The sequence below is a fragment of the Neolamprologus brichardi genome, chromosome 15 (genome assembly GCF_056152115.1).
Source record: "Neolamprologus brichardi isolate AB-2024 chromosome 15, ASM5615211v1, whole genome shotgun sequence".
In the NCBI taxonomy this organism is placed as follows: Eukaryota; Metazoa; Chordata; class Actinopteri; order Cichliformes; family Cichlidae; genus Neolamprologus; species Neolamprologus brichardi.
This window is the reverse complement of record NC_142118.1, coordinates 3475942-3502239: the sequence shown is the minus strand read 5'-3', so window position 1 is coordinate 3502239 and position 26298 is coordinate 3475942. Positions and strand designations below refer to the sequence as shown.

Sequence of the window (26298 nt, the reverse complement as noted above, 5' to 3'; positions counted from 1 at the left end):
TAATCAGTAAAGTAACTGGATTACTTTTTTGGGGAAGTAATCAGTAATTAGTTACTGATTACTTTTTTCAAGTAACTTGACCAACACTGCCGGTCACCCACCTAGGATTAAAGTGTGCTGTATGTGCCCCTTGATATAAAATGAGCTTGACATCTATTAGATGTTATCTTCACCCATTGGAAAATACAGGAAGGAAGTTTTAAGGCAAAGAGTCTGTGTTACTTACTGAGGTGAATCTGTGTTATTGATGAACAATAAAACCCAACTTTAAAAGGTTAAAAGATGGTATCACGAGACTGCTGAGCTTCCTTTGGTGGATGTTCTTTGCAGGGTGAGAATATTTTTTTAATTCCAAATTATTAAAATTACAAAACAGTCCCCATCACTATTTTTTTCAAAGAAATGGAAAAGCTAGGCATGATTGCATGCACAGTTATACTCCAGTCTGAAAAAGAGGAATCTTATGGTTCAACTAAGTGACTGATTTTTTTTTTCAATCCATTCGCTTCCTCTTATCCTTTTCAGGGTTGCAGGGGACGCTGGAGCCGATCCCAGCTGTCATAGGGTGAGAGGCGGGGTACACCCTGGACGGGTCACCAGTCCGTCGCAGGGACAAACAACCATTCACGCTCACATTCACACCTATGGGCAATTTGGATTAATCAATTAACCTATCCCCACAAGCTGCATGTCTTTGGACGGTGGGAGGAAGCCAGAATACCCGGAGGGAACCCACGGGGAGAACATGTCAACTCCACACAGAAAGACCCCGGCCTGATGGTGAAATTGAACTCTTGCTGTGCGGCAACAGTGCTAACCACCGTGCTGTTCTTATTTATTCTTTTGTTCCTTAAATGCATCACACTTTACAGTATTTAGCTGCATTTCTGAAGAATGACAGATTACTACAAAATTTTACTTTTTGTGGAAGAGAAAAAATGTACGAACACAAGGGTTAAAATATTAATAATCAACAAACACAGTTATTTTCACATTAGTCCCTTTATTTCCAGAAGACTCATTATTTGCTTCAATATGGCAAAGATAGTTAATTTGTAAATGATATTAAATATCCACGATTTTAATCCAAGGTAGTAACAAACTGAGATCAGCTTCATCTAATATTCTTTCTTTTCTTAAAAACTTCAAATAAATCGTTTTTTGGAATATAGCACGGATACATTTCACTTCTCTGTCAACAAGTTAGGGGAAAATTATCAGACAACACTTTTCCGTCATAAAACAATACAATTCTCAGAAAATGAACAATTTCATATAAATGCTCTCAATTTATGAATTTAAATTTTGTAAAAAGTATATATCACAGTGATGTCTGTCATTTTCGGGCACGGGTAAAGTCAGTGCATCGAAAAGCAAAAAGGAGAAAATTGAAATTGAACCAATTCTTTCTTAAAAGACGCTGGAAAAAAAAGATAGTATTTAATCTGCAGATTATAATTCTAGTCTTCTACCTCTCTCTCAGATTATGCTACTTAAAAAGCTTTTAAGCAAGAGGCACCTATCTTTTTTTCGTCATTTCAAACAGCAACTACAAACTAGAAGTGCAAATTATACATGACCTAAGCGCTTCCAGCTACTGCCCCGTCATTCAGTTTCATTTCAATCCTGTAGTGCAAATTACGGGAACAGCTCTCGCGAGTCATGCTCGAAATAGTCTTCTCAACCAAACAGAACCCTTAAAACTCCTAACACAAATACTGACCAATAGCAATTGCACTTCACATTTCACCAACAAATGACCATGGTAATGACAGCGGACATATGAATGGAAGGGCACTACACAATCAAAAAAAAAAAAGCCCTCCTGACACACAAAAAAAGGAAAGACGCACAAACAACTGCACACGTTCGAGAGATGTTCTCGGTTAAGTTCAAAGGCAAATGGTAACTGACTACTGAAGTGATTAGCTCATGGAATGACCTACACGTATGAGCAGTAGCTTGGCACGAAGAGTGAGACTTTAGTGGTTCCAGTTAACATTCAGAAGTAACACCGACCACAGTCGAGTGCTTAAAACGAACAGTTTGGAATACTTTAGATTAATCACAGCATTTGTAGTTCAAAGTAACATCTTATTCAGTGCTCAGACCACAAGAAGAACAGGTGGTGGCGAAAAAAAACTCACTTTTTTCACTTTATGACATACAAATCTGTTTTGCATAGATTTGAAAATGTCAAAGCAAACGGACTGAAGACGACTCACTGTCAGGATGGGAAAAGGTGTCAGTAGGCTTTCCAAAAACTTACTCGTTTGACCTTCTGTGCTCATGGCACAGCTTCCCAACGAGCTAATGAGTGTAACATTATAAATTCCATCAAGGTAAGATTGTCTGAAGGTACGCACCATTACAAGGTTTTTACACCCCACCTTGGAAAAGGACAGCTTTACTGATACCTCGATATCATCCGTGTCACAGGCTTGGCCACCAAAAGCTCACCCTTTTACAATCACAGGCTCAAACGTCACGTATACTTTTGTATCTTTACTCATAAAGTGACAATGAAAATGTTAGACGCTATTAGGTAGAATTCACAATCAAAGCAAAGCCACTAAGAAACCCATTATTCTGAATAAACCCAAACCAGAAGCACGCCCAGGACGTTTCCCTTACACCAGACGTACCCCTACGCACGAGTGGGAGGGTACATTTCCTTGATCTTCAGTGAATAACAAGAGCAGCACAACGGCATTTAGTGCTGTAAGGGAGGCGTTCAGGGGATGCTTCTGGATGTGGGAGTACCTCGGGAGGAGGAATACCTCCTCTTCTTTTACGTCCGCCTTTCTTTCCGCTCTCAAGCTACAGGTGCAAATCCTCTTGCAGTAAAGGCTGCGACATCTCCCAGCTCCTGTGTTTTCTCGAGGGCCGCTGTTTGAGTGTCACTAGTATGACGTAGACCACAAGGAAGCCCAGCACCAAAACCACACCGAGGAACGAGCCCACGATGGGGGCGCAGGAGTACCCGGTGCCCGGAGGGGGAACGGGAGGGTGAGGTGGGACTGGCGTGGTCACAGTGGGCTCTATGGACAGGAGGTCCTGAACATTTGAGAGGGAGCCGTTGTTCGGCATAGGGCGGATGGACAGGATGTGGCACATGAGAGGGTAAAGGTCAACGGAGCGCATGGAGGATTTGACGTAGTTCTCACGGAAGGCCGGCCCACGAGCCACGAACACAGGCTGCATGCTACGCAAGCTGTTGTTATAGCCATGGTTTCCCACTGGAGATGAAAAAAAAGACAGAAAACATTTGCATAAGAAGGTGGAAATCTTTGATGTAAATTATTATTCTGTTGCTAATAGACCTTTTATACATCTATATCTGGTTTCCACGTCCCATAAATCACAGACCGCTCGTTTTGTTTCCAGATTTATGGGACCTGGCGCCGCAGCTCTACCTGATGATTTACTGCCAAAACGACTCGCCTCAGCAGACGGGATAAGGCTACATCAATCACAGCACAGCCCAAACAAAAACTGAAAATGAAATCGCAAAACACAAAGACCTTACATGAAAGCTTAGACAGGCTAACAGCCGCTCCGAAAATTTATCAGCGCCATTACATCCAGAAGATCTGACGTGATTCTCTGAGTAAAAATCAATACAGTCTATCAGCGCTGCTGCGGTGGCAGCTTCAGTGGGTTTAACGGCCATTCGAGCAGGTCCAGGCCATAAATCTTACCTTAAAGACACCCTGCGGAGATTTCCGAACCCCAACGTTGCCTGGTCGACATTTCTTTCCTCTATATTTTTGTTTTGTAAACATGCACAACTACACACACGTGCGCGCGCATGCAAGAACATTAGCAATTCTACCAGTGCTGTAATCCCATTCCACTGATCGATGTCGCAAGGAATGAGCACAGAAGTGCGGCAATCAGCCGGCGGAGGCAGGGAAGAGGAATGCTGCTAGCAACTAAATATGGATGTATAAAACGTCTCCCACTGCAGTATCTAATAAAGGCAAATGCCAAATAAATAGAGACAGGCATATAATGGAAAACCAAGAAACGCAGAGCACATTTTCTTTCAATTGATGTAAACAAAGAAGAATGACTGGGGTTGTGGAGCTGCAGTGTTATTTGTATTGCATTACTCCGCAGCGCTCCATGATGCACTGAGAAACAGAAGGGGCGACTGCTGCAGGGGAAGAGGCACGTTTTAGTCATGAATGCATATCGCTCCCTCTCAAAAATTTTGCTATTGCAGGAAAGCATCATAATACACACATGTGTATCTAAGCAGTCTTACATCGCTTTGTCCCTGAAGACTGAAAGTCTGCTAGTTTTCTTTCCAGCTGCAGGCTCCACCTGGAAATTTTACTCATTAACAAGCCTTCGAGCAGCGAGGAGGAATTAAGCAGCGACATTAGCTGGTGAAAAGACACTCTGCCTCCATGACACATGAGTCTGAATGCTCTAATCTGAGGACGTGATGCTCAGTAGGTTTTGTATTAGGAAAAAATGATTGCACTTAGAGTTAATGCAATAAAAGCCTCCAAACACATCAATACATACACACAGACACTTTGTAACTCAAACACACTCTTGTTGGTCCTAAGGGAAAGCATATCCAGCTTTCTTTGTTAATTACAGCTGCTCTAAACCAAGCGCTGCTTCAGTGACTGAAATAAACCTTCTGTGAAGCTATTATTAGAGCAGAAAAAAGGCTGCTGCTAAAACAAAGTGACAAAAGCTGTTTAATGTGCACAGTAACGACTCAGCAGAGCCTTGTGATGTGCGAAAACGTACGCATGAAGGGTCCGGTCCTGTTCTGCATGATGGTCCAGCCTTCTTTGGCCTCTATGACGATGGGCATGATCCTTGTGTTGTGCTGATAATGGTAGTGCTGGGGAATCTCCTCCTTCTTGTACACCACCATGTTCGGGTTTGCATCCACCAGCAGATTATACACCTCGTCGAGTTTCCCTGGAGGATACATAACGAGCGGTAGCAGAAAATCTTTATGGAGGTTGCAAATTCTGATTTATGAACGGCGGCTCATGAGAAACAAAAGTTCAATACTTTATATACAGTTGCTGCTTTTCAGTTAATCTCTAAAAGATGGACATAGCCTGCAGTTACAGACAGGATGAATATAAGATGACTGTAGTTTCTAGGTCAGAAAAAATTGAGCCAGTGCAGAAATGCCTTAAGCCTGCATTCTATATGAAGGCCACCAGATGGCGATCACTTCCAGTCCTGTAGAAGTCTATGGGGAAAAATGCTCAGTCACTGGTTTTGGATCAAATTTAATAAAAATTAAGTTTGTGATGTAAACCTTGGTCATCATGGAGGATTGTCTGTGGTATGAACTGTTAACTAAACTGATAATCTTTAGGTCAGTCCTGCACATCCACTTTCCCTTTAATATACAAGCATGATGGTAGTGAAGAGGAAAGTGAATGAATTTCCAAAAACATTACTGTTTATACCTTCGTTGGGCAGAATTCCCACCACTGGACTCTTATCCACCCAGGTGTACAGGTCTCTGCTCACGTACTCATCCAGTTCTATGATCTTCTCAGGAGAAAGCTGAGCCATCCCATGGTCACTGGTCACTATGAGGTTCACTCTGTCATACAGCCCTGCCTTCTTTAGCTTGTTTATAAGGAAGCCGAGCTTCTCATCAATCCACGCGATGACTACATCCATTAAGGAACTCTGAGGTCCTAGGTTGTGCCCGCTCTCGTCAGGCTCCTCCCAGTACAGAACTCCAAAATCCACCGCCTCAGCTTCTGGTGCAGAGAACCACTCAATAATCCGTTCCACTCTGGTTTCGAAGGAGACTGAGGCGTTGTAGGGGAGGTACTGGGTAGGGTACATGTTGTGGATTTTGACATCAGACCCGGGCCACATCGCCGCCCCGCTCCGTCCTCCAGCTTTCTGGATGGTCACCCAGAGGGGCACGGCCTCCTCCCACCACCGTGAATCATAAACGCTGTCCGTCTCCATGGAGAAGGACCGGTTCAGAACAGGGTCGTACATCTCATTAGCCACAATGCCATGCGTCTCAGCATACAGCCCCGTCACTAAGCTGTAATGATTAGGGAAGGTTTTGGTGATGTAAGCATTCTCCACAAACTCCACTTTCACCCCTGTGTCCATGATGCTGCGGAAGTTAGGCGTCGGAACGCGGTCAATGTAGTCCCAACGGAAGCCGTCAAAGGACACGAGCAGCAGCTTGGGCCGCTCCGTTACGAGGTAGTCCCTACTTCCACGGTGGCTTGGGCGATCGAGGGATGCCAGAGGCAGAAGCAGGGCCCAGAGGCAGAGCAGAGGACTGCGGCCTCTTCGCAACAAGTAGCAGAGCATAGTGTGCAGTGTGACGAAACAGCCTACAAAAAAACAACACATTAATGACTACAGCTAGCATTTACTCCCTCTAAGTCTATAACCCGTTATTAATCTATGATTATCTATGGTTTTAATGAAATCATAGATAAATTATTTAATCCATACAAAGTTAGAAAACTGTATGATAATACAGACCCAACTTCCAACATTATCTGATCAGCTGCACTTACTGTTTTATTCATCTAGTGCACTTCCTCATCAATATAAAACTGCTAATCTAGTTTTGGAGGAACTACGTGTGGTTTCAACTAAAGCCTGACAGATTAGATTGGATACTAACCAATCACAGACACATCCATATTCCATTATATGTTTTCTGATACAAGCCTACACAGACATTTGTTTTTTTACAAGAAGCTGTGAGCTAGTTTGTGAAAATGTTCAAAAACATTGAGGGCATCATTTTACCTTCCTTAATAACTGTATGTATTTTATTTTTTCCTCTCAACTTGTCTATTGGAGACAGTAGAGGTGACCATTAAAAACAGTTTAAATGTCCAGTGTTCGCACACAGAGGTGCTGCAGCGTCGCTTTTTGTTAACAATTAAGATTTTGCGTTGCTGCAGCTGAAAGAAGCCAAAGATGTAATTTCATATGCAAATGAAACATTAACAAGGGAAAGTTCAAATTGTTCCAGTAATGAAGGGTCACTGCTGTGATGTGAAAATTGTTTGCCTATGCATATTTCTTCTGTAAACAGCATCAAAAACATTAGCTAATGGAGGCTAGACCACCTGATTTATTAACTAATTTCAGCTTTCTAAGCAATAAGCCGCTATTTGCCAACCACGTTGCTGATCTGCTTTATTAGTTTCCTGTTCTGGTTGAATTGAGTCTCATTGTTTGTTTACAGTACAGCAGAGCTCCAGAGAGCTCGTCAGAAGAGTGTTGACTGTCAACAGCCAGTGGCAGCAAGTATTTAATTAGAATATTGTTGCAACGTGACGTAAATCAGCTTTTTATTGGATGATAAATTCAGCTTCACTGTTCCATTTACCTTTTGGTGACAACACAAAGACTGAGAGGTGGATGGGGAAGGTGAGGAGGAGAAAGAGTTGGATGAAGACAGCAAAAGGACAGAGAGCAAAATAAAACAGGTTAGAGTGGACATTAGAGGTGGGAATACATACATACATCCCACGATACAATATTATCACAATACTTAACGCACGATACGATATTATTGCGATTTTTAAAAAAATATTTTGCGATATTCAGATTCTGTACATAAAGGTAAACTTTATCAATATTCGTTTTATCTAATATCAAAGTCTCACACTCAGTCTTTCTCTCATTTCAGTTTTATTGTTGACAAACTGAACGGTTTGTATTACAGTCTAGTCCAACTTAACTGAATCAACCATCTGGTACAATTATAGCTATTCTGAACTATGCAGTTTATGAAAACTATGCAGCCCCTTCAGCAACTGAAGAATTTGAAGGTAAATTAAAACAAAATAGAATTTTACATTAAATAAAAAAGTTTTAAACTTAATTAAAATAAAACATGTCTTAAATTAAAATAAGTAAACTGTCATGTTTATTGCTGCCAAAAAACAAGTTAAACACATTTGGACAGTGAAGGAATGTCAGGATTCTTGCTCAGAAAAAGGATCAACATGCTCTGAAGTCAGAGCACAAAAACCTTTTTTGTAACAAAATATCGATTTCTGCTGTCCCTGTATTGATACATTATTAGCAAACAAAATATCAGGATACTACACAGTATCGATTTTTCCCCCCACCCCTAGTGGGCATGAAGGAAAGTCAAGAAAAGTTACAAAGCTGAGGTAACTTCTGCTTTGTCCACAATTTCACATTCTAAATAGAACATATTAATTGATACAAATATCAGCATTTAACAGGATTCACGTCAGTGAACATGGGTTGAACGGCGACATTAATATTAACTGCAAGGCACTCTATGCATGACATTATGATAATTACACTAACCCTTAAGGGGCTGAGCCCCGTAAAGTTTACGAATGCAAAGGCAACATTTACTGATTAGCCACATTTACTTTACTAATATTTTAATATATAAAGTTAGGAAATCAATCACGCAAAAGAAACGCACATTTGCACATGTGAGGGCTGTTCCACATAATAACAGGGTTTTGAACTTTTGGCCGAATCAAACAAACAGCTGAAAATGCCTCCTCGGAACTTGCATCACTAATTAATAATAATAATAAAACTAATGGCTTAATTAAACAAATTATAAAAATATATATGTATACATTACACTAAGCTGGTTATGAAAACAATGCAGAAATTAATTGAGAAAATTGATTTAAATAATAACGTAAATGATAAAATAATAATAAAAACGACATTTAGATATTTCAGTTCATGGCAGCAAAGATGTCATTGGAAATGTGGCGAGCTGAGGATATCACAACGGCGACACATCAGAGAAACACTCACATCAGGACGAATTAAAGTGAACCTTCCGACAGTCCGCTACATTATAACAGATTCCGTGTTTTAGCCTTTGTGCTGCATTGCTAACGGCTAAAAAAAAACGCGCAGTTCTGATTGCAACAATAACCACGCACAGCAACGAGTGCAATTTACACGAGTGCAGCGGATGGAGCGACAACGAGGCGAACTACATGCACAAACTGAGAAACACGCCAAACCCCGCTGCTGTCAACGGGCTTACCTTGTTATCAGATCCTGCACTGGCTCGATCCCCGCGCTGCACGACGAGATAAACAGCCCGACTAGCTGAGTTATGCCAGGAGGAAGTCCCGCCTATCAGCCTGCTGTGTGTTTTTGCCCCTCTGCTGCTTTTATGTGTTTAGAGGCTATAAACCAAAAGCGGATCATATGCAGACAAAAGGCAGTCTGACCGGTGTTTCCTGCAGACGCATGATTCGCCTCAAATTTCCCAGTGTGCACACAAACTGTGTGTGTCCCAATGACGTAATGCCGGACCGGTAAGAGTGATGGGGGGGGGGGGGGGGGATCCAGCTTTATAAATAGACATCTGGGTGTCAGACGGGTTAAGTTTGTCTCGTTTTAAGAGGAAAAAGGAGAACGTTTAAATGTGTCACATAAATAATAAAACGCTGCGTTGGAAATAGTTATATTAAAATGTATTGCTGCTTTAAACCCTTCAGCAGTTCCCTTGAATAATATACTAATGCTGAAACGAGTAATAGGGCAGAGATGTTAAACATAAGGCCAGGGAGCCAGACTTGGCTGAACAAAGGATCCAATTCGACCCACTGGAGGGCTTTGAGATGAGGCATAACTGTTGGACTGCTCACTTCAGCTTTGTCGTTTTAAACGAGTCACCTCTTGAAGTTTTACTTTCATCTGAGAGTCTGAGATCTGAATCTTCATCGATCTTAGAGCCTCTCTACCTGACAGGCACCCTGGCATGCCATACTGCCATACAACACCTTTTTTTTTTTTAATTTAATTTAATTTAATTTAATTTAATTTAATTTAATTTAATTTAATTTAATTTAATTTAATTTAATTTTGTTTTATTTTATTTTATTTTATTTTATTTTATTTTTACTGCAAATTTTGTATGAATTAATGAAAGTGCTTCATGTTCAGCTTTCATTGTGTTTTCTTTATGGCTTCATGTGTTACAGTTCAAGCTTAAGGAGTCTGTGTTGCTGTCCTTGGACTTACACTAGAGTCCGTGACACATATCAGATATGAGATCTTAGGTTCCTGATCATCATTTTTAAAAGCGGATAGCTAATTAATTGTGAATGTTTTCAGAATGTGCTTATTAAATTTCCTTGCAGAAGAAGAAAGTGGGGAAAAATAAATATGAAGCGTTTCTTTGCTATTATTACAGAGATTATTAGAAAAAGGTTTCAGTGGATGGAATTGGGCTTGTATGCGGTGCACATATTAAAATGACTTTCAATCCTCTGTAATTCAGTATTCATCTATAATAATCATGCAAACGATTGTCCACAAGGTGTCAGTCACGTCCTGGCTACACGCGGGTGTATTTGGGCCTGAGTCTGGCTTTCTTCACATTCTCTACAACGAAATATGGCATCTCAATAATGTCACTGCGTGGTGAGAGCGAGACTATTTCTGACTTGCTGACGAGCACTTCCGTGTCTGCAGAGGCAGCCTCGGCTCTTTTACTGATGTGTACTGCTTCAGCGAGTCATTCGATTTCCCTTCTCATTTGGAATAGTACAATGAATGAACCCAAATTTTAATCAGACACAGACACGGTGTGTTTAATCTGTCAGTGGAGTGTGGGGGATAACGTTAACCCATATTGTATTAATTTGATAAACTGTGCCTTTATTTGTATAAAAGGAACACACTGACCTTCTTAACTGATGACATAATTTGATATTTAGCCCTGAGCACAGCCCAAAGAAACTGGAATTTGAGAAAAAGTGGAAGACTTCCTTTTTTTCTTTTATCATCATGTGGGATGATTAAAAGCTTCATGGGTACATAAAGTTCAGCTTTTGTTGTCTAATGTTCCCAGGGGTTGTATAGTGGGGAAGTTGTTTACACGGCTGCCTCACAGCAAGACAGCTCTTGGAAAAGCCGAGGCCTTTCTGTGGGGAGTTTGCATGTTTTCCCTGTGCAGGCGTGGATTCTCCTTCTTTTCTAGTTCTCGTTCAAAGTGGGCTAAAGCAGGAGGAAACGCAGGGGACAAATTGCATTATAAGAAAGGACAACGGTTCCATATGAGGTTAAATATTTGTGCTGATTTATACTTGAACTTGTCATCCAGCTGTAGATCTTAGATATTTTATCAGCGAGCGCAGACAAAGATGTTACGGTCACAATGACAAACAGTCTTAATATCTAGACCCATGAAGCCATCACAGGGCTAATGGAGAAACATACAATCTTTTCTGCCCACATTCACACCTATGGCCGGTTTGGACTATGTGAGGAAGCTACAGTACCCGGAGGGAGCCCACGCAGGCACAGGAAGAACATGCAAACTTCACACAGAAAGGCCCCAGCCGGTAACTAAGCCTTTCAAGCCATTCGAGCCTTCTTGCTATGAGAAAACAATGTTAACCACTGTTCCACCCCCATCTAACAAGCTAAAGATCAGGCTGAACATGTCATCTATTATGACTTAATATAGCTTAAAAGGAATGAGCTTGGTTCTGCTTGATTTAAATTTATCAGAGCAATAGTAATATCACTTATACCAACTTTTGAGTGTTCATTATGTCACCCAGAGGCGCTGTACTTATAGTTTAACCTCAGGTAAACATTTTGCAATAAGTTTATGTTCCCAGTTTCAAGCTTAAAGTCTTATAAAATAAAACAATCATACTGGTTTTATACACTATCTCTCCATCATTACAAGAAGGGCTGACAAACTGGGGCTGTCAGGCTTTTATTGCATGTCGCTAACTTATAAACGTGAGCTGTCCTCAGTTTGTCAGTTAGATCAACGCCTCACTCACAATGTCTGGTTTCAAAAAAGGTGGGATGGCGATATCAAAATGCTCAGCTTCAGATTTCCAAAGCAAGACTTTCAGACCAACGGGTGACGCCATGTTTTCAATTTCCATCTTTTAGATACAGACTATGAATAAACATTATATTTGTTAAACATCGGCATGTGAGCATTATTTTATCAGACTATAGGCACTTAGCCTGATACATTAATAAGTTGTTCATCTCTTTGAACAGCCTTATAGAGATGTTAGCATGCTCTAAAGGCCTAATCTTTCTTTCTAATACAGCCTATCTATCCATTTTGTTCCATTTACCCAATTCAGGGTCTGGAGCCTATCACAGCTGTCATAGTGTCAAAGGCAGGATACAACATGGACAGGTCTCCAGGCTGTCTTTGCGAGGAAGCTGGAGTACCTGGAGAAAACATCCATGATACGCATGATTTAGTGTATATAGGGCATTTTCAAAAGTTCGGTGTGGAACATGGATTCGTTTTGACCAGCAGAGGTGAAAGAATTCACCAGGAAGTAAGGCGATAAGAAATCAGTGATTCAATGAATAAAAAAGAGAAACAAAATAACCATGTTTGCCCCACTGGCTGGATATTTAAGCAGAAGTGAAACTCATTAAATACAGTGAACTTTAAAACCTAAACTATTTTGTATTGGGTGAAGTCAACCAAACACAAAATTTGCAAAATCTCACTGGCCTGCTGTGAACATAACTCTCTCTCTTTACGTTAACTTACACAAATATGGTTCAATTCTATTAATTTAACCTTTTAGATGATGTATTTGCTTTGCATCTTTGCATCTTTTGCGTTCACATCAGTGGCAGATTATTGGAAACAGTTCAAATGGTGCCCGTACAAGCCTGTGCAGCATATTGATGATTCACACTTGTGTCATCTTTCACCTCGTGGCCTTGTGGGTTCAGGTTTTTCCTTGATTTTTTTTAAAACTCTCTGTCTGTATATATAAGCTTGTAGATGCGCCCCATTGTGATTTTCTTTTCTTCCGTTGAGCTGACTGTGTCAATCTATGTGGGAACACTGCAGCTCCCATCAAGCTGGTTCTGGGTTGGTTGGCTTCTACAGCGGTTGTGCGTTCATACCTGTGTAGAAATCAGGGGTTTTGTTTGTTGGCTTGTTTAGGGCAGGAAAGCTCTGCCTATTGTAAAACTGGTTTCTCTGTGCGTTTCTCTGTCTGTTGTTATGTTGAACAAGAATGTGCCTTTTGTTGATTTCTGTGCAGTTTGTTTTTATGGCGATTGTGTGTCAAAACAGTGCAATATGTGCAGTTGTATATTGTAGAATATGCTGAAAACAGTTGCTTTGTAAGTTCTGGATGTTTATTGTTTTTAAAATTGACTATATCTACTCATGGGAACACTAAGCAGTTAAAAACCTGTTTTAAAGCTTTAATAGAAAATTAAACTCCTTGTAGTGGAGAACATCACGAGATTTAGCTCAGATTTAGAGTAGAAACAGAAAGTTAGCGAAAATAAATGAATTGACACCTTCTATCCTGAGTATTGGTTGACTTCTTTGACTGGATGGCTGAACGAAATGTTTTTTCTTCTTTATTTGAGCTGCTTGAAGGTAGCACCTTGGCCTCTTAGAAAATGTGAATGGCATTTTTTCCAGTACTTGCTGATGTACTAAGAGGATGTGATGCATGCAATCAAAAAGAAGTTCATTCCAGGCGATAGGTGTTTGTTCTTCTGGTTTATTTTGTCCATAAGAAGAAAGCAGGCAAAAGAACAAAGTGTCATGGCTCCTAGAATAAATAAATCTATTATAAGCCACCGCTAGTAAAAAAGTCTAATGACAATTAATAAATCATTTCTACAGAATTGTTCAAATGTTTTTCTCTGTGTTCAAAACATCTGCATGTAGTTGCACAAAATGTGTAGTTTTTATAAGGATCATTCATCCATCAATCCATCCTGATTAAGCAAAAGAGATTCTTCCTGTTGAAAAGGGGTTTTTCCTTCCCACTGTCACCAAGGCTCTTGGTCGTCTTATTATGGGGATTTATCTGTATTATTGTCTTTATCTTACAATATAAAGCATTTTAAGGAAACTGTCATTGTGATTTGGTGCTATAGAAATGTATAAATATATAAATGAAATTGAAATTCTGAACACAGTTGTATTCTTGGTGGTCCCTCCACTGTCACACTGTTATACCTAAGCACAGATATCTACCTTGGGTTCATTTTGTCCTTCAGGTCATGATGAGTGCGCAATTTGGCTTATCGGGAGGGCAGTTTTGGGTCATCTGAGTTCACTTGGGGCAACCAAGGCTGACCAGATGGAAAGCTGGGATTACAAGTGAATCCTTTGCCTGACTACAGGGGTCCTAAAACTTCCCAAGAGGTAATTAAATTCAAAGGTCGATGATGTTATGTTAAAAATTGTACTGTACACACGAATGACAGATTTTGTTTTGTGATCTACAACTTGATTTAATTCTGACTTTATTTCTAGGATGCAAATACAAATGCAAAAAAAAGCACTTGTGCACAATATTCGTAACCCTGTCTGACACGCTGAAATCTAACACAGTACACCCCCCACCCCCCGTATTGCATCGTTTTACAGACGATCACGTTCCTGAAGGGAATGTGACAACCTTTTTGCAGAATCGTTGTGTATGATTTCTCTAGTTCTCTGTAGCAGGGGAACCCCTACAAGACACAGTACCTTCCAGCTTTTCTGGATCTCGCCTGTGGCTGACATTGTGCCATTGTGCCCATTTTTTCTGGTCCTTTGTATTTTATTTACAACATTCTCTCTATCCCATCCTACATTACCCAGATTCACCGGGAGGGATCTGCGCACAAAGAGCGCGTAGCCAATCGTTGGGAGACTCTGGTAAATTTCGGCCAATGCCCGCGACCCTCTTATTTACATAGAGACGAGACGATCCAATCAGGAGTCAGCACAGGAGTGGATTTTGACTTCTCTGCCCAATGGCTGCGGAAGGTGTAAGTTTTGGGGGAGTGCATATAATCAACATATTATCGAAGGTGCTTAGATATTGATCCCGTATTTCGAGGTAGTTCAAATTCACCTATCTTGGCCCTTTGGCTTTGACCTTTATTTTGCTCGGTGGAGAATTATTGACGCATAAAATGCCGAAGAGAAAGGTGAGTGTCGTCCCTGCGTGCAGCACACTTCACTGTAGTTTTTTCGAGCTCATGCAATCGAGGAAAAATGGGAATAATATTTTGTGGCGACGTCGAGGCAGGTGAGGTGATGCCAAAGTTTGAGGAAACGTCTTTTCGACTGCAGCCTTTCACGCGTAGGCGTTAAACACCCACTTATTAATAACGGATATTTTATATGCGACATTTTGGGGCTTTTTTCATTATAAATGCCCTCGTGTTCATCCCAATGGCCGTTCTTGTGGTCGTTTTCCCTCCTGCCACTTCCCTGTCCACAGTGCGCACCGGTGAATGTTAGAGCCGCTGGATGGATGGACGCGTAAATGCTGTTGGAGACGTGCGCTGTGATAATTCTTCTGGGCGCATTTCACTCATATAGAAGACTTTTAGATTGCTAATAATGCGTGATATATGTAATATTAAATAAAGAAATAAAATAAAAGCCCTCCACCTCCCTGTCTAATTTTGGTTCTCCGGGTGGTGATGAATATGGCAGGCGCCACGCAGAATGAACAAACCCTTAGCCCCATGAAGAGAAAGGAATAAAGGGGGGGAAGGATCGGGGACAATCGCCGCTGTGTGAAAAGAGGCCGTGGCTCTTACTGAACAGGACTGCACGACAAGCTCCTGTGCATTGTATCAGCGCATACATGGAAATTGGCTTTTCTGTCACCTAAAAAAACGGCTATTGTCCTCGCAGATTCGCCTTTGAGGACAGAGAATGGGGGGCCTCTAGGGGCGGAGGTCGCCCACATGCAAATGATGCAAATAATGTGAATGTCAACCTGCGAGCTAAACCAATATTTTTTTTTCGCGTTTTTTTTTTCATGGTGGGAGTGGGCGCGCTTCTCTCGTGCGCCGTCCCTGCCTACCTGGAGCCGGGAAATACAGTGTCCATTAGGAGCAACAAATGACGCCCGTGTTGTTAGTTAATAAGCGCCCTCCCCCGAGTGAATCGATGTTTATGGTCCATTCTTCTTCTTCTTCTTCTTTTTTTTGCACGTAAGCAAGATGCCTCCATTAAAAAAATGGAATTAACCAGAGAGATTGTGGCATCATCATATATCACCATCACATAATGTGATTTTGGTCACGTGTGATGGAAATTGTGCTTTGATTATGTGAAACATTAAACAGTGGTTTTATTTTTTTTAAGACCATTGATTTCTAGGGGAAATTATTTGAATCCTTTTCTTAAGAAGGATTAAATTTAATTGCGATTACATTCTTCTTGTCATTCGGCCAGAATGAGAAAAGCCCTCCTCCATCATAAAATCCTCAAATATTATGATGTAAATAATATCTGAGGATTATTTTTTTTGTAAGTAATCAAAAACATGCTAATTGTTTCATCTATTGTTACAGATGTGTTATACCATGAGTAGTAAGTGATATTTCCATGAAGACATCCTGGAATCTCTGTTTTGGTTTAGAGATAAATCACTTGTGCATGAGAAAAATTAAATTTGAACTTTTTTTCTATGTTAATTTTATTTCCTGTAGTCCCCAGAGGCTCCTGAGGGCAAGGAGGCCCCCAAAGTCACAAAACAGGTAGACACTTTGTGAGTGTGTGTGCCGTGTGTGTGTGCGTGGCGGTGTTTCCGCGTGCTGTGTGGACTGTGTATGAGTGAAAGAATACTCACATGAGGAGTTAATGATTAGGACACGTGTAACAGTCACCAAGTAGATCGTCTCGAGAGCAGTTGGCAAAGGTACAACTGATATCTCTTTCTCTCTCTCTCTGTCACTGTCTCTCCCTCGCTTTCTCTCTCTTGTTGATCATTTGTTGCTCCGGTAGCCCACCAGAAGGTCAGAGAGATTGTCAGCGGTAAGTTTCACTCTCCCCTCTCTCTGTCTTCACCTCTGTCACTGTCCACTCTTTCCTCTCAGTGTCAACCCCTCATCCCGCCGGGCTAAAACATGTCACATTACCAAGGCTCAGAGTAAAGTCCTCTCGACCTTTATGGATTTCAAGAAGGCAATCGCCATTTAAAAGAGCTCCATAAATGTGCTCCCAGAGGACTGGCTCCTGGCTTGGTATGCATGTCTACTCTCTGTTGTCTTTGCCCATTCTCAGTGTTGTATGTTGCACAACTTGTTGATGTTCAGGGCTGCATGACTGCCACCAGTGGCGTTATAAATTCTGTAATTATGTGGATGAAAATAAGTATTTTCCTTGATGACGTTATGCCTAATTTGTATTAAGCTATTGATTGTGAATGGCATTTTAAAACATCTGAAATATAGTGTTATTTTTATGTGGTCTAGCAGCCCTGCCGTGCAGTCATTGTGTTTGTGTGTGCGTACTTTGCATGTTAAATCCACCGGTGCTGGGTCTTTTTACCCCGTCTATTTGCATGTGCTATTGAAATCATGGGTATCAAACTGGCGAAGAACAGCCTGAATTCTCTTTAATTCTTTCATTTGAACAAAATCTCTTTTTGGCATATGTAGCCAGTCTCCTCTAATTACATGTGCAACACAATTTGTAGATAGCAGTTGTTCGTTAAAGGCCACAATTTAATTCTTTCTGATTCAAGCAACCTGTCAACATCTAGACATAGTTTTTGGCTTTGAAAAATTGTCTCAGCACCAAGAAAATAGAGAAAAAAACCTGAGTTATTAATGCATTCTTTGCCTCTTTCACACTTTACAGAGTCATTTAATAGCTTTTGAGGGGCTGGTTCTTCTCTGTAAGTTTGACACCCTTGATTTAAACATTAGTTTGACATTTTGAGCCTATGTAATTCTTGCTAAGGGTTTCATGGGAAATCTTTATCACTTTCATCTCTCATTTCTGTATGCTAGATATGCTAGCAGTTAGCTTGGCTTAGCTTGGCTTAGCTTAGGTAGCATAAAGACTGGCTACCAGTCTTTATGCTAGGCTATACCTAGGCTTGTCCAAAGGTACAAATTAACTACTTGCACCAAAAAAATGTATGGTGTAAGTTCTTTTTTTTTTTTTTTTAAAAAAAGGGTATGTGAGACCATGTCTGTGTAGCCACAAGGTTGGTTTGTCTACACTACAAGTTGTGCGTGCCTCATTCAAGCTAACGCCAAGTAGACTGAGGTTTAGCTACAGTTAAAGTGCCTCTTATCCTTTTATTTTCAACTCTAAGTCACCCTAGCAAACAATTTCTTAGCTGTAGCTTTACTTTTTAAATTGTATCTTTAGGCAATTTGTTACTAGCAGGATTGACCCTCTTCAGCACAGTTTGTCTTAATTCAAGCCTTTTTATTTTAGATCACATGTGCTGTGTCAGACATTTCTTGAGCAAAACAGAGATATTGTGAGAGTAAATCACATGATTTCATTTCATCACAGCAGCGTTACTGTAGCTTGTGGCTTTAGGGTAACATGGTCCACACACAGCAGCCATCTTTGCTCCCATCTGATATAATCATTGCACAGTGGTCTTAGGTCAGCCCACATCTGATATTTAAAATGCATGGGAATATGATGAAAGCCCATGGGTTATGAAATATGGTGCAAGTACTTAATCATTATCAATATTTGGGCTACAGTAAGATCAAGTGCAGACATTTCAGTCAGCAGGCTTTGGGTTAATCTCAGTGAATAACTCTGTACAGCAAAGTAGCTGAAACTGCTTTCAAAGTGTAAAGAGAAAAGAGAACTCTAGATAATATAGATAAGAGCAACATTTCTTCATAAACTCTGAACCATGAATCAGGTCTGACAGGATTTATTTATTTATTGTAATTTTCAGAGACCTGCTCCACCCAAGCCTGAGGCCAAGCCTAAGAAAACTGTCGTCAAGGTGAAACAGATAACACACACGAACACACAAACACACACGAAATTATTTGTAATAATTTGCAAAAATCTGAGGAAATTGGCTGCCTTTTAGTATTAGTTTATATGAATGTTCAAAGAAAGAAATGTTCAAACAAAACACAAACTGAAAGCAGGCTTAACTGTGATGAGTATGTATGCAATAACTCAGGCTATTTTTTACTTGAAAACAAAGAAATGGGGGGTAGCTCAAGACTTGTGTACATTACTGTACTGTTACTGAGTTTTTACAGAATCACATCACTCTAGTTTTAACCTTATTTATATTAACTCCCAGTATATTTTGGAAGATTATATTGGTTACTTCACGGCCTTGCTCTGAGCTCACATCTTAGCACTTGCCTTGAGATCCTTTGGCAGATCCTTTGTGTGCTCCAGGGGCCTGGCTGTAGCCTGAAGGGGATAGAGCATTAACACCCCAAAGCTCTGGATAGGTCATTATCTGAACCATTTATGATACAGTATAAAATAGAGAAGTCCTTTCCTGGTTTTAGTCAAGTTTGATTTTTTAACTGTAACCACTGTGTATTGACTCTTTGCTGCCCTTGTGAAGCTTTTGCAATGCTTATTTAGAAAATGTTACTATAATTATCATTATATGCACATTATGTTATTCTCACTTGTTCTGTGCAGAAGGTGGTAGATGATAAGGGGGCAAAGGCAAAGAAAGGTGGCGCCAAGGGGAAGAAGGAAGACGGTCCTGCCCAGAATGGAGACACCAAGGCCAATGAGGTATGAGGAGGGGAAAATAAAATGATGTAATTTTTAAATAAAATGCAGGAAAATTATATTCAGTTCTAAAAATAATAATCTTTATTTCCTTATCCTGTCAATTTGTGTACAAACGAACAAATACGCCACACGTCTGTTTTTGCTCACATGGATATACCCTCACACATAAACACACACACACAGATCTATGTGTCTCGTCCGTCTGTCAGTGTGTCTTCCATCAGAAGCACGGCTCCCTCCATGATGTCAGTGAGAGGACAGAGTGAGACAGTCAGAGTTAAGGGTATGGTCGAGTGTCTCTAACTGGTCTTTGGTATGTGTGCTTGGACACTAACGTGCTGCTAATAGTCGCGTCTGCGCTAACAGGGAAAACATTTACTCGCTGTGCTTTGCAGTGCTGTGTTTATTAGAGTGTTTGGGAAACACAATGAAGAAGTAAGGAGGTCCTGCTTGCTCTCTGTGTGCAGTGAAGTGGGTCTGACACAACTTTTTCCATTAGCAGGAAGGTTAGCTGCTGCTCACAGAGCTGCAATGTGAAATGTGCTCTGGTTCACGAACAGCTGACTCCACTATTGACCAGAGGAGTGTAGTGGGAGGTGAGATTAACGGGTTACCGAGCTATGTTTAGCTTTTAGGCAGAGTTTTCTGTGTCACTTCTGTCACTAGTGACTTTCTTTTTACTCTGCAACATTACCTTGTTTGCTTTTTCTAAACTCATAACCTTTACGTTCAGATTTTCGGTACACTTCTCAGTACAAATATCTGCTTGAGGAGTATATTTTGTATGCAACATGTTGAGCAATATCTTACTAACACCACCGTGAAGCTCAGCTTCAGCAGCCCAAACTGGGCGTCACGGTGTCACTGGAGTTTGCATGCATTCAGCTGGTGATGCATAAAATGTATGAATGTTTTTATGCTTGGCTCTAACCTGCTGCTAATTCTTCTTTGTGCTGCAACTAGAACCCAGGTGAGAAAACCGATCAACTGCATTTCCAAAATGATTATAACTAATTAAAACTAATGTAGACGTTAAAAAAACATTTTAGTTGACCAAAAAAATTTAAAAATTAAAACTAATGAAAACTAAATTTTGTAAAGTTGGAAAACTAACAAAAAAATATAGAGAAAATATTCTTAAATGTAGTATTTGTTTCTTTAGCAGAAATATTATTGAAACTCACCTGACGAGGCTTTGATGAGCATGTTTACTGGATGTCCACAAGACTGTGAGTCAAAACATAAAATAATTATAATAAAAGTTTAAGACACTCCAACTTAATTAACAAAAATTAAACTAAAACTAAGCATTAAAAACTCAACTGAAACAAAAAAAGAATGCACTCTGGAAACTTCAGCTAAATTAAACATCAAAATGAAATAAAAATAAAAAGTAATATACAAAATACAAAACTATAACAAATCAGTACATTTGCAGGTTGTTTATTGACAGTTTTAGACGAATACAGTAAATTTGATTTTAATCTAAAGTGATTTTCATATCTTCTTCATTAGGTTATGGCACAGACTGTACCCTGACCTTTGTTTAAAAGTATTCATTTAAAAACATCAGAGCTGTGATGTGCAGTTGTTACGTTTCTAACCAACAACCGCACAGCGAGAGTGCCAGGTAGGATTATGTTTCTGCTCTGTGCGCTTGTGATGATCACAGATTCCCAAAATGATCCTTTTTCTCAGCACCACTGTCGTCTTGTTTGGTACAGTGTTGCATTGCACTGTTTTATAATCGGTGCTCAGTCAACTGACTTGTCTGATGTGCCTGAGTTGACAAAAAAGTTGTTAACCACTATTGTGGTACCTGTTGCCTCTGAGGGTGTTAGGTTTGGTCAAACCAACTAACACAAAGAAAACCTGGCTGTGCTGAACTTAGCTCTCAGAGGAGCTGAGAGCTAAGTTTATTTTTGCTAAGTCAGGAGAGAATGTAAAAAGTAAGTAAGATAAAATAATTGTGCCGCTGCAAAATTTTAGCTTGAAAAAAACGAGTGATGAGTTGAGCTAACAGCTAACAGCTTGAAGCTCCTCATTGGCAAATGAGGTCATATATTACCTTGAAACTCATGAACACCGACCTGCCTGACTTTGTAAATTTCTTATTGAAGGTTGACTTCGGTCGAATCGCAGTACTGATAGTTCTGCTTTTATTTACTGGAGGTTTGAGAGGACCATAAATAGAAATCAGCCACTGCTGGCAGTAAGTGAGTAAATGTGGTGTTTTGTTGGGGAAATGATTTGAGCCATTAAAGAAAGAGCCTGACATTTGGATAAATAGGTTGCTTTTACCTTATGAAACAAAAAATATAGCACTTTCTCTGTGTGTCTGTACAATACAAATTAAGCCAGGGTTAGCTTAGCATAAGCCATTCTTACACATGAACAATGGGAAGAATCAGGCTGGGATATTTCTGACAGTTCTTCTTTCTGACATGTAAACCACAGCAGGAAACAGTCAGCTTCAGATGCATCTACCCTACCAGAAATACTCCATGTGGTTTAAGGTGATGTTCTGCCTGGATAGAGCAGTTTGTGAGTTTGTATGCACCTTTATTGGGAGATGTCATGAGAAGTTCAAAGCTGCAAAGTGGATGTGTTTAAACCCCTTTAAAGTCTGAATGCCCATAGAAGTAGCTTGTTGGTGTGTTCAGGTGAATCTTGACAGCTTTGGATGGAGCCATCTAATTTTATTTCTGTATGTGGCTTTTATGCTAAGCTAAGCTAAGCTATCTCCTGACTGTAGTTCATTTCTAGCCAACCACCTGCTACTTCTGGCTTAATATTCAGCATATAGTCATAAAAGTGGTGTCGAGCTCATAGATGGCCTTGATTCAAGCGCTGTTTACTGATCGGGAGGTTGGTAGATTGATCCCTAGTTCCTCCCATCTGTAACTTTTTGTCAGTATAAGCAATAATAGGCTACATTTAAGAAGTGCAGTCTAAGAAAAATGAGTGGTACAGCATTACAGCTTGACCAATAAAGTATTTTTAAGACCGATACTGATACCAATATTTGGTCATTTAAAAGTCTGAGATAAAAATCATGATAAATAAGTCAAAATATTTTTTCTTTAGGATACATGAAATATATAATTTGTCATGAGTAGTAGGGCTGCGGCATTTAGCAACATCCACAATAATCCCGTAGTATTATTATTATGTAGTAGAAAAATGTCATATCACAATATCTTGCTTATCTTGTCATAAATGACTCCATGCTAGTGCTAGCTGCACTCCGTATGAGAGGAAAAGGAAACGATGGGTGGAAATTACTGTACGGAGCTAATAAAAGGCTTCGTTCAAGATACAATGGAGAAAATATTTAACATTTTTATTATGTAATTTATTTTTAGTTATTGTTAAAGTAAAGCGTTATGCAATTATTTTATACTTAAAATGTCCGGTGAGGAAACTACTTAGGCACCTTGTTTAAATACTTCAAACTAGGAAGTGTGCCATCAGTGCCAACGGCTCATTGGATACAAAGGATGGAAAATGTAGAAACGCAGCTGTCTGCTAGCATCAATAAAATGTAGTTCAGTGTTGTTTTTTCTCTATCGTCAGAAATATCATCATTATAAATTTTCTTGAAATTTTGAGGAAATATCACCCACCCCTTATCTGTAGTTATTTATTTACTCGTTTACACTCTGCTCAACTCTGCCGTTTGTTGTGTTTGTGGGGTTCCAAACATTTGTTGCCAACTTGGCAGTTGCAGAGTGCTAATAGCTGGGCAAACCGTGTTCCTGCCGTCTGTTCTTTACTTTTGAATAATTTTCATTTGTTGGTTGTCATAAATGTTTATGCTAATAGACTGGTAAAGACCTAAAAAAGACATGCGCTAGCCTGAATGTAAAGAATCAAACAAGACTTCTAGGTAAGAGTTTAAAAATATGACATTTATATAGCTTTTAATTTACAGACTTAGCGCAGTCTCACACCCAAGATGTGACCTGATGTTTATCCTTTGTTACACTCAATGTTTAAAGACAGTATGACAAAATGCAAGAAGACTAAAATAGCAACTAGTTATTGGCATCCCCAGCAGAAAACGAGGAAACGATACGACAAAAGTGAAATAAATCAGGTGCTGATTTAGCTCAGTGGTTGGGGCGGCAACCAAATGCTGCCAGGCCAAAGCGGCATCGGGTTTGCTTTTGACCCGAGCCGCTTTGGTGCATGTCCTACCTGCTCTCTGTCTTCTCTTCAGTGAAAACTATCTAATAAAGGTGTGAAAAAACACATTAGCTCAACTTTTTCAATATTTATAAGCCCAGAATTTCTACACAGACAAGCATCCCTATAACTCCCTGTAGTTGTTAGCAAAACCATCCATTTAACTCATTTGGAAAGCCTTTTACTCTACAGACAATAAACCAAAACATTAAGTGATCTTTATGCAAAATAAGATTGGATCTACTGTTTGAAGGGTTGCCTGCAAAGCATCAACAGACCTCAACTTTGACTTTTTCCAAGTTGCATGCAGACAAACAAGGGTCTGAAAAGGCTGAAGCTTTATTACTCGACCAACATGTTTCAGCCTTCGGCTTTGTGGACGACCCTGACCACAGTCTTGTTCAAGTAATAAATCTCTCGCTGTTGGTTACAACTTACTGGTTGTGTTTTCCCCTCCGTGTACCTCATTGGCCCTCTTACGTCTCCTGGGGTAAATAATGGCTACACCTGCATGTGTGTTTTTCACCTCCAGGTAACTGAAGCAGCAGAAGAGGCGACCGAGGAGAAGGCGTAAAGGCACGGGCACGTCCATCGACTCGCCCCCTCTGACTCCATGGCAGCAAAGCATCTTTTTTTACTGACGATTTTGTACCATGCTGAATTTTTTTTAGACTTGTGATAGTAGAGATGGACAACCAGCAGCCCCACCTCCCGTATCTTCGCACTCCTTCCCCCACCTCCTGTTTTTGCTCCATTCTCCCCCCAGCATTCTGTATTGCTATACTGTATGCCTCTTAGAAGCAGAAAGGCAGAATGAAGTGGTTTTTATCACACAGCTGTAGATGTTCTTTGTTTTGCCCGAGAGGAGCTGTAAACAAGACTTTTTTTAAATCTATAAACCGGCTCTACCTTCGTTCGTAGTTATGCTTCTCTATAATACATCACTTACTGGCACTTTGCCTGCAATCACACCATGATGTAACCCCCTTACGGCTAAGGTGAGCACATCAACAGTTTGGTTGCAGAGCCACAAGAAACCAGTTCCACAGTCACCATGGAGAACATCTGCAGCTTTTTAAAAATCTTACCTTTTAGTCACCACCACTGTGTTTCACATAGCTCCTTTTGTATGTGTATACTGGAGTGAATGTGTTTGTGAGTCTCTGTGCTTGACTTTGTTTCCTCCCCCTTTCCTTTCCTTTGTTTCTTTCTTTTTCTCTCTCCCCTGAACGCCTTGTCCTGCAGCAGAGTGACATAGCAATAATGAGTGGTGCTTCTGTTCTAGACGGCTCTATTGGCTTTGGACCCTCTGGGCTTCTCTGAGTTTCATCCTGTTGGGAGAATATTTTGAAATAAAAGAAAAAGTTGATGTCTCGTGGGACTCTTTTTTTGTAGTGTCTCTTCACTCATTGGTAAATAAAAACATTGTGAAATAGGTTCTGCATTTGGACAGCAGTGCCATGTTTTGTTTTGTTTTTCCCCAGACACTAGTAGGCTGTATTTTAACTGTATGCCTGCACACAGGCTGCTTTTCCTCTCTGTGTTCAGGTTTTACAAGTACTTTTTTTAACCGACACAAAGCTGCCACTCTGTGTCTGTGTGCACTTTTGTGTGCATGTGTGTGAGGTCGCCAGGGGCACGTGGCTGTGTTAAATACAACTGCTGCGTCAGGAAGTGAAAGGTCAGCATTTGCCAGAGTGGTGGGACCAGTGAAAGTGTTGGGTCTCTCCATTGCAGGACAACCTGTCACTCACACTTGTGGGCCTATAGCCAGTTCCTTTCCCCTCTAGCATGTAGAGGTGAAATGATGTCTGTGCAGGTACTGCCACATACTGAGGAGACAAAACTGTACTGAGATGAGCCTCGGTCAACAACATGATGCTTTTTTTTATCACCATTCAGCTGTTGGATGCTGTAAAACACTAATATTGCTATAATGTGTTTAAGTGGGAAACACCTTTTAATCCAGTGTCACCCCTATAGGTACTTTGGTGTGCTGCTGTGGGACCTCCAGGGTTTTCAAAAGGTTCATTTAAAAAATATACATAAAATTACTTAAGACAAAGAATCAATGAGTACAATGTATCAGAAAGTTCCAACTCTGTGCAAATATGTCCTTCTAGTGTCCTTTTTTGGTCACGTTTAATTTACAAGTTCATTTAATTCATTGTTAAACAACAATGTATCTATTTTCTTAACTACTTAACCAGTTTAGGGTTGTGCTGCCAACTCCCAAAAAATGATTTTTCACCTTCAGTAAACATGAAACAATCATTTTGAGTAAAATGAAACTGAAATATATACAATAAAAAGTTTGATTTATTCAAATGCTTACCTAACCATACCACTTTATTTATAAAGTGCTTTAAAAAACAGCAGGGCCGACCAAAGTGCTCTAAAATAATCGCAAACATAAAAGACAAACACAGGACAGAGAACCCTGAGCTATAGAAGCTGAATGTACACCAATCAAGTAAATCTCTTTTGAGCAGATTTGATTAAATTTATCATTTTGCATTATATAAAATTATGTGGATAATTTACATGTGATTAAATTAGTTAAAGCATTTTGACCAGAATTGTATTTTCAATGT

At 40.1% G+C, this 26298-nt stretch overlaps 2 protein-coding genes and 1 long non-coding RNA gene across 11 annotated transcripts in view; 2 read left to right on the top strand and 1 right to left on the bottom strand.

The window, feature by feature from the left end:
- Positions 1 to 14735, top strand: part of LOC102786270 (uncharacterized) — a 33155-nt gene extending 18420 nt beyond the window's left edge. The window contains exons 3-4 of the long non-coding RNA XR_015720752.1: positions 14032 to 14179; positions 14621 to 14735. This is a non-coding gene — a long non-coding RNA (uncharacterized LOC102786270). The remainder of the gene's footprint in view (positions 1 to 14031; positions 14180 to 14620) is intronic.
- On the bottom strand, positions 984 to 9266 carry enpp5 (ectonucleotide pyrophosphatase/phosphodiesterase 5). 3 transcript variants are annotated; one of them, XM_087852734.1, is made up of 5 exons: positions 9041 to 9266; positions 7373 to 7393; positions 5454 to 6356; positions 4771 to 4947; positions 984 to 3239 (listed from the first exon to the last, which is right to left on the bottom strand). In XM_087852734.1, exons 3-5 carry the CDS (start codon positions 6331 to 6333, stop codon positions 2821 to 2823), a joined length of 1476 nt encoding a protein of 491 aa, XP_087708860.1. In that variant the 5' UTR covers positions 6334 to 6356; positions 7373 to 7393; positions 9041 to 9266; the 3' UTR covers positions 984 to 2820. The 3 variants fall into 3 exon arrangements, with proteins under 3 accessions (XP_087708860.1, XP_087708859.1, XP_006793063.1); XM_087852733.1 differs by lacking the exon at positions 9041 to 9266 and adding an exon at positions 8803 to 9006; XM_006793000.3 differs by lacking the exon at positions 7373 to 7393.
- A 41-nt stretch (positions 14736 to 14776) lies between the features above and the next one.
- On the top strand, positions 14777 to 25078 carry hmgn3 (high mobility group nucleosomal binding domain 3). Of its 7 annotated transcripts, none has more exons than XM_087852325.1 (7): positions 14777 to 14952; positions 16474 to 16521; positions 16769 to 16798; positions 18699 to 18749; positions 19421 to 19516; positions 19700 to 19799; positions 24237 to 25078. In XM_087852325.1, the coding sequence occupies exons 1-7, from the start codon at positions 14938 to 14940 to the stop codon at positions 24242 to 24244; spliced, it is 348 nt and encodes a 115-aa protein (XP_087708451.1). In that variant the 5' UTR covers positions 14777 to 14937; the 3' UTR covers positions 24245 to 25078. The 7 variants fall into 7 exon arrangements, with proteins under 7 accessions (XP_087708451.1, XP_087708454.1, XP_087708450.1 ...); XM_087852328.1 differs by having other exon boundaries at positions 19418 to 19516; positions 19726 to 19799; XM_087852324.1 differs by having other exon boundaries at positions 19418 to 19516.
- Positions 25079 to 26298: the final 1220 nt, after the last annotated feature.